Genomic DNA, 7453 nt, shown 5'->3' with positions numbered 1-7453 from the left:
ACGTTTGTGACCATTGCCTGTGCTTCTGTGCGCTGCAGTGATGCAGAGACAGGAAAAAGGGACGCGAGGGGGTGTCACACAGCGCGTGTTGCCCAGACCTCACTCCAGCAGTCCCCTGACCAGGAAACCCGAGCAGCCCTGGATCCCCCTCGGAGGGGCTGAGCTTTCGTGACACTTGGGAGGAGACGGAACCCACCACTGTGTGCTCCCCAAAAAAAGGGCTGGATGCTGCACATCTGCCCAGGTGCTGGGACTATTTGTGCTCTGCAGGACCCCGGGGATCGGGTCAGTACACCGTACATGGACCATTTGGCACCACCAAGGACATCATGGGAGGAACAAGAGGGCTTTTGCTCCCGCTATGTGAGCCAGGACAAGCGAGCAGGAGGCCAGAGCTCTGCGGTGGCCCATATGCTGTTAATTAATCGCACTGTTCTCTATTAGCGAGGCACCGCTGGCCGCGAGGCTGGCTGAGCCCGTGTGCCCACTCGTGGCGAGGACTCTCGTTGGGGGCGTGAAGACAACCGAGCTTCTAAAAACATCGACCTTTATTTCATTTTGGAGCCAACCCGCCCCTCGACGCCTCCGCTCGACTCGCAGCCGCGGGAAAGGGCTCCTCAGCGCTGTCTGTAGGAATTGGCCTTGTGTTTGGGCAGGAAGGGGAAGCTGGTAGGTACAGGGCCCAGAAGCATCTCGCTGGAAGAAAGAGAAGAATAAAACAAAAAAATAAGGAGAGGTTTGTGTTCAGTGTGTTAGTAACAGAACCAGTTTTACAAAATGTTCCTGAAAGGATGAATCAGTTTTGTAAACTGTCCCTGAAAGGATGTTCAAGCATATCGTCTTCGAGTACACTCTTATCTTAACAACCTAGCTTTTATCTTCGCCTAAATACGCATAGAGTGAGGAGAAGTACATGCAGTATCTCCGGAGGTTGAGCAAGTCAGCAGTTATCTAGCTATAGAAGTAGTACGCCTGTGCAGTACCCAAAGGTGAAAGGGACAGAAGTGATGAAGACTACTTACTTCATCCTGAAGACCCCCTGAAGGACCACCAGAGGACACTGCACATGATCAAAACAGTTCCAAGATGTTGCAATCGATGTTGCAATCAATGTTGAGGAACCGTTATGTATCTTAATTAATATATGAATATGTATGTGAATGGACTGTATAAATACTGTGTAACTTAAACTAAGCAGGGAAGCCAGCTTTGGGTGCGAACCCCTGGTTTCCCAGCGCTGAAATAAAGCACCACATATAACTACGCCCGTGGTTCTGTGTCCTGATTGCTAACAAGTGCACCATACACAGTTGTTTGATGGCCCCATGGCTCTATAGCGATGGTGACTACACTCAGGTGTCTCAAATCAAGACTTTAATCTCCCTAGAAATGAAGGCTGCTGCACAAAAGCACCCCCAGTGCTGAGCTCCAGCCCCAAACCACAGCCCCGGAGGGACGAGCCCACCAGGTCAGGGCAACGTCCTTCTCGCCGGGGAGTCCCCAGGGTCGGTGCCGGGTTTGGTGACCTGAACGCGGCGTCACTGCTGGCCGGGACGTGCCAAAACCCAACACGAGCCTCCGAAAAGCTGCTCCCAACCTCTCGCTGTGCGTGTGCGGAGCCAGAAACCTGCTCGTGCCAAACCGCATTAAGGTCAGGTCCCAAAATGATGTAAGTCAGCGTTAGCGCGATCACATTTGGCCTCACTTAAGACTTGAACTATCTCACACTTTGGAACACGCTGTATTTTCAGTGCACAGTAATTTTCTTTAGAGTTGAGGTGGTTTAACATATTTCCTGGATGCTGGTTCAACTAAAACTTTCCATAAGGCGACTTTGTGCTCTGCCTTGTCCCTTCCCACCCATTTTACTGAAATTCAACGCTTTCTTACCTTATTTTAATCCAATCATCCACGTTCTGGCTTGCCATCAGTGTCTCCAGATAGTCTCTCCCCATGTAGTAAGGCGGTCGCTCGTTAATTTTCTGAGGTAGGTGTTCTAATAAGCCGGCTGGGATGTACCTGCAGTGAAACGCAGCAGCGGTGGGTGCGGTGGGTGGACAACGCGGGTTCCTGTGCTGAGCGACCCCGGCCGGCAGAGTTACCTGCAGAGGAACGAGAGCCATTCCAGCAGGAGCTTCCTCGTCTTCTCCACCCCCTGCGTGTCCGAGCCCCAATGCTCGAGGCCGTAGCTGGTGAAGTCCTTGAGGAACCCAAATCTCTCACTGGAAGAGATATCCCAGTGGCGCTGCTCCTTAATTTCAGTGAAAAGCCACGGTTTGATGAGCGCCCCTCTGCAGCAAAGAAGTGCATTGTTATTCCCCTCACTGATGCTTCTGAACACGCCAACTAATCTAAGAGGCTTTCCAGCACTCATCTGCCTGCCAGTGACGCTTGAATTTTTATCTCAATTTCCACAGGAACCTGATGGACGTTCCCACAGATGCAAAGTGATTTTACCAACTTTCAAAGAGTAGTTTCGCCAAGAAGAAACTTCTGGTGTTTCAGGTCTGTTCAGGTATTTAATTCCCTTTTTACTCTTGCACCGATGGAGCTCAGAAGCGAGGGGGGAACACAAGCACTTGCCTTGCGATCATGATTCCCGAAACGCCCATCTGCAGGGCTCGATTAGCATCTTCATAAGACAAAATATCACCGTTTCCTGTCCAGAAGGGAGAAGCCGGAGGTCAGAGCGATACAGAGGGCAAGTCAAGCTGAGCGAATCCAGGCATGGGAGAAAATTCACAAAGGACACGGGGTCCAAGAGCCAGACTGGCCAAAGAGGCCCCGCAGCTCATGTTCTGAGCCCCCCAGGGATGTTGCTGACACTCCACCTCCCTCAGGCTGATCCTCTTGAATTCAACACGCAGCACTTCTACTCCGGCCGTGGAGCTGGCGAAGAAACCTGCAGTGAGACCCCAAAAAACGCCCGGAGGAGGCAGAGCAGACTGGGAATAACGGGCTTCAGCAAAGGAAATGACACGGGCAGGGGTCAAGGATCCCTCTGGAATGGGGTTTATTGGGCTGAAAGCTCCCTCCCAGAGCACCGCAGGGACCATCTCCCTTTGTCATGCACGCAAAGCTCAGAAGCACCCACGAAAACGCTCCCCGCACCTGAATTTTTCACTGTCATGAGCAGAAAACACTAAAAGCTCGTATGCAGCTCGGCAAAGGTGTTTAAAAGAGCCGCTGGGCTGCGGGGAGTGGTAAAGTCACCCCCGTGTTGCGCAGAGTTCCCGGACACCGGCCAATGATCCCTGTACCGTGACCATGGACGCTCCCCACTCGCGGATCTTGGGGGTTATTTTGTGAGCAATGTTCATCTTCTCTTGCACCCCCGTCCGTATCTCCACAGTCAGCGGGACGTCCGGCACCTGCAGAAATGGAGGGTGAGGCAGGAGTCGGCTCCATCAGCTCATCCCCCGCTGCCGGCAGATGCGCCGACTCACCGAGTTCATCCCTCGGACCATCTGTTCAAACCTGTTGGTCCGAGTCATCAGGGCGCAGCCTCCTCCCTGGGGGACAAAAAGCGGGAGAGTCAAGATTTTCTGCCTCCTCGCATAGTGAAGATGCTGCTTGGAGCTGCTCCACAGCAGCTCTCTGCTCAGGGGATGCAGCTGAGACTTGGAGCATCTCAAGACTTTTGGAGCATCTCAAGACTTTTGGAGCATCTCAAGATTTTGGAGCATCCCAAGACTTTTGGAGCATCCCAAGACTTTTGGAGCATCCCAAGACTTTTGGAGCATCTCAAGACTTGGAGCATCTCAAGACTTTTGGAGCATCTCAGGACTTTTGGAGCATCTCAAGACTTGGAGCATCTCAGGACTTTTGGAGCACCTCAAGACTTTTGGAGCATCTCAAGACTTTTGGAGCACCTCAAGACTTTTGGAGCATCCCAAGACTTGGAGCATCTCAAGACTTTTGGAGCACCTCAAGACTTGGAGCATCTCAAGACTTTTGGAGCATCTCAGGACTTTTGGAGCATCCCAAGACTTTCGGAGCACCTCAAGACTTTCGGAGCACCTCAAGACTTTCGGAGCACCTCAAGACTTTCGGAGCACCTCAAGACTTTCGGAGCACCTCAAGACTTTCGGAGCACCTCAAGACTTTCGGAGCACCTCAAGACTTTCGGAGCACCTCAAGACTTTCGGAGCACCTCCAGACTTTCGGAGCATCCCAAGACTTTTGGAGCATCTCAAGACTTGGAGCAACAGGACTCACAAAGTGTGCTAGAGAACATCTTACCTTCTTGTAGACCAGGTCAATGGGACACCCCACGTTGATGTCTACAAAGTCTACTTCAATTGTCTGGATCAGGAGCTCTGCACATTTGGTCATTGTGTCTGGAAACGCCCCTTCCAGCTACCAAAGAGGGGACAGGTTGCCTGAGTTCAAGAAGCAGCTTTTCTCTTCAGAAGCGAGTTATCATTTTTTTAGGTTATCAAGGCGACAGCACTCACCTGCACCCCAAAAATACCTTCGGTGTGATGGCGTTTGAGGAGAGCCCACTCGGAGGACTGGCCCTGGAGCAGGTTGGTGCACACAGCCATCTCTCCGCAGGTGACGTCCGCCCCGAAGCGCTTGCAGATCCTTCGGAAAGGGAGGTTACCACACTGGGAGAGACAGCAGAGACGTGGTTCTTCAGATCTGCCCTGCTCCAAATGTGGAACAGCAACATTTGACAGAAGGAGAGAATGATCTACTCACCGTGGTGAGTGGAGCCAAGTAGAGCTTGCCTTGGATTTCCAGCTGGGAAACAAGAGGGATGGAGGAAGATATTCCAGTCAGCAATTTTATCACTTGCCGTGAGTATAACTCAGTGGGAAAACCAGAAGATCACCGGTTTTGTTCAGGAACCTCAGATATTCCCTGAGAACGTATTGTTTGGATGAAAGAAGCAGAAACTGAACCGCTCCAGTTGTTTTCACTGCTCGGCTTGGAGAAAACTCAAAGCAGTTACAGACCGAGGGATGCGAGACTGGCTAATGGGTGCAAGGACAGAGGTGACGGGGAGGAGAGGCGGGAGGTGACAAGGAGGAGAGGAGGGCATCGTGCAGTGCAAACCAACCAGCCCCAGCCTCGACTCTTCCAGCAGCTCGTTTCCACCCTCACCAACAGCTCAGCTCCTCCACGTGCAAGGAGCCGCAGCTTCTCTTGCTTCTCCCCCTCCAAGGACACCACCACGACCCCAAGAGCTCACCTTCCCGCATCCCGCCCCTCACAGCAGTAACACGGTCCCCAGGCAGCTCTGTCCTCTGCCTCCCACCCAGCCCAGAGCTCCCTCCTGTCTTCCCAAGCACAATCTCAGCCGCTTGACAAGAGACGGCAGCCCTCAACCAAACTCTCACCTTCTTCTTCTCGCATGCCCGCAGCTTTATAAGATCTTCATCTGTCACCGGGCCGGCTGTTTTGATGGAGGAAGGCTCCTCGTCGCTCTGCCAGGTGTCTGGTTTGGGATCTTCTCCCTGCTCTGGTCGCACAGGACATTCGGGGCCGTCTCCCCGGCCCTCCTGGGCTGTTGTGCAGTTGGGCACCTCTTGCTCCTCTGCAGAGCACCCGGTGGCTTTGTTGCCCTTCCCACCGTCACCGTGGGGCTTGGCCAGACCGCGGAGATACTCATGGGCCTTCTTGAAGTTAAACTTCTCCTTGCGCAGCTGGTGCTGGAGGTCCTTGGAGAGGTTGTTCCTCACCAGCGTCTTCCCTTCCCACTGCTTGCCCAGGTCCACGTTGACGATGTTCTGGTAGCCGGCGCCGAGGTGGGACTGGGCAAAGCGGCAGGTGACACCGTAAACGCACTTGCCGAAGGTTTGGAAGAGCACACAGCTGCGGCCCAGGCCGCCCGGCTTCGCGGCCACGTACTCGCCGACATCGTGGAGGAAGCGGCACCGCGCGCTGAAGTAGCACTTCTCTGCACAGCCCTTAAAACGATAAAGAGCAGGGTGAGACCTCTGCGCTCTGCTTCCCCACCCAGGCATGCCAGGGTTGGAGACACACGAGCCATAGAGACAAAGGGGGTGAACTCCTGGAGAGGAGACCTCAAGAGACAGGCCTGACTTGTCTCTGTTTTCTTTGCCCAGGGCTGGTCTTCAGCCTCACTTGCCATGGGGCGGGTGCCCTGGTCTCCCTGTGGACACGTCTGCCCAGTGTGTCCGTCTTTGCCGTGTACATAGCGCAGGTTTCTGCTGTGGACGGGGGGAAGGGGACGTCCAGGGCCAGTGCAAGCAAAGGGGAGAACAGGGCGTGTTCCGCAGCCCAGACATGAGGGAGAAATCGTTGCCCCTGAGGGTGGTGAGAGCCTGGCCCAGGTACCCAGAGAGGTGGTGGATGAACCGTCCCTGAGACACCCCAGGCCGGGCTGGACGGGGCTCTGAGCACCCTGAGCTGGTGACGATGTCTCTGCTCATGGCAGGGGGGGCACTCGATGAGCTTTGAAGGTCCCTTCCAACCCAAACTATTCTGTGATTCTATGTGAGAACAATCCTGGTTTCTCAGCCGAAGAGAGAGCGAGGTCCACACCACAAGGCTGCTGACAAGAGTCTTCATTTGCTCTTTATGGATTGTTTTCCTTCTCTTTCAGAAGGTGCTCCTGCAGCTCTTCCTCTGCGGAAGAGCTGCCAGCAGTGTTGAGCAGTGTGGACAGAAATCAGGTTCCTCCAGCTTTTCAGCCTAAGAATGCAAATCCAGCTGTTGAAGGGGTTTGCTCGACACTTGTTTCCCTGACAGCCCCTGGACTCTCTTTTTCAGGCACAAGATCACCCCCAAAAAGAACTGGTTTGTGATGGACAGGCAGAGGATGCAGCTCTTGAGGGACATGAGGTGCTTCCGAGTCATCCTCCTGTTGCTCCTGGTGGCTCTTGGCATTTACTCTGCGACCTCCATGCCAGGGTGGACAACACGGGCAAAGGGATGGATGGAGGTGGGTGGCTCCTGCAAGGGAGTGCTGCTGACAGCGGCTGGAGAAATCACGGCTCTTCTGCTTCCGTGCAGGGCGACCCAAAGAAAGAGCAGCTTGTGCCGTGTCTCCTGGGGAAGCCTCCCCGGGGAGCCCCGGCAGCTCTGGTGGTGGAGACTCTAACGGGGAATTGTTCCCTTTCAGGAGCAGATCTGTGGGTCTGCGATCGAAGGGAAGACCCGGAGGTAAGAGATGTTTCCTGAGCTGGAACTGGGTCTGTGCAGAAGCCTCAGCCAACACCTCGTGCTACCTGCACCCATTTTCCTAAAGCCAGGGCTCCCGTCCTTCCCTCTGGCCTTTGCATTGCTCAGCCTGGTGAGGAGGGAAGCGCTGGCAAAGCCGGGCGAGCACCCGTGTCTGTGCTCCGTGCTGAGCTCCGACGCTCCCCAGAGGGGATGGACATCTCTCTGACGAGATCTGCTTTCCTGGTCCTTCAGCGATTACCAGGCTTTGCTGGCGGCACAAACTCAAACTATGCGGCGTCTGCTGCGGGAGGTGGCTCAG

The 7453-nt window shown here is 54.3% G+C and overlaps 2 protein-coding genes across 2 annotated transcripts; both read right to left on the bottom strand.

Moving 5' to 3' along the window:
- Nucleotides 1-561: 561 nt before the first annotated feature.
- LOC309452155 (tRNA-dihydrouridine(47) synthase [NAD(P)(+)]-like) lies at nucleotides 562-3289 on the bottom strand. The gene is made up of 6 exons (XM_082076832.1): nucleotides 3261-3289; nucleotides 2584-2659; nucleotides 2103-2291; nucleotides 1891-2019; nucleotides 1023-1060; nucleotides 562-696 (listed from the first exon to the last, which is right to left on the bottom strand). The coding sequence occupies exons 2-5, from the start codon at nucleotides 2610-2612 to the stop codon at nucleotides 1024-1026; spliced, it is 384 nt and encodes a 127-aa protein (XP_081932958.1). The 5' UTR covers nucleotides 2613-2659; nucleotides 3261-3289; the 3' UTR covers nucleotides 562-696; nucleotide 1023.
- Nucleotides 3290-3407: 118 nt separating this feature from the next.
- On the bottom strand, nucleotides 3408-6165 carry LOC309452154 (tRNA-dihydrouridine(47) synthase [NAD(P)(+)]-like; the record flags this gene model as incomplete). Its single annotated transcript, XM_082076831.1, has 6 exons — nucleotides 3408-3512; nucleotides 4243-4359; nucleotides 4458-4610; nucleotides 4705-4746; nucleotides 5346-5915; nucleotides 6094-6165. 6 exons carry the CDS (start codon nucleotides 6163-6165, stop codon nucleotides 3408-3410), a joined length of 1059 nt encoding a protein of 352 aa, XP_081932957.1.
- Nucleotides 6166-7453: the final 1288 nt, after the last annotated feature.

The sequence above is a fragment of the Streptopelia decaocto genome (genome assembly GCF_964273445.1).
Source record: "Streptopelia decaocto genome assembly, contig: HAP1_SCAFFOLD_687, whole genome shotgun sequence".
Classification (NCBI taxonomy): Eukaryota; Metazoa; Chordata; class Aves; order Columbiformes; family Columbidae; genus Streptopelia; species Streptopelia decaocto.
Note: the sequence above shows the minus strand (reverse complement) of the source record. Positions and strands in the feature narration are given on the sequence as shown.

Bases quoted from the DNA above. Each gene is read 5' to 3' on its own strand.
- LOC309452155 (XM_082076832.1), bottom strand. From the start codon at position 2,612: ATGGGCGTTTCGGGAATCATGATCGCAAG. The intron at 2,292-2,583 runs GCAAGTGCTTGT...TCTTTGCTGCAG, and splicing joins TCGGGAATCATGATCGCAAG to AGGGGCGCTCATCAAACCGT. The intron at 1,061-1,890 runs GTAAGAAAGCGT...GATCATGTGCAG, and splicing joins GATGATTGGATTAAAATAAG to TGTCCTCTGGTGGTCCTTCA.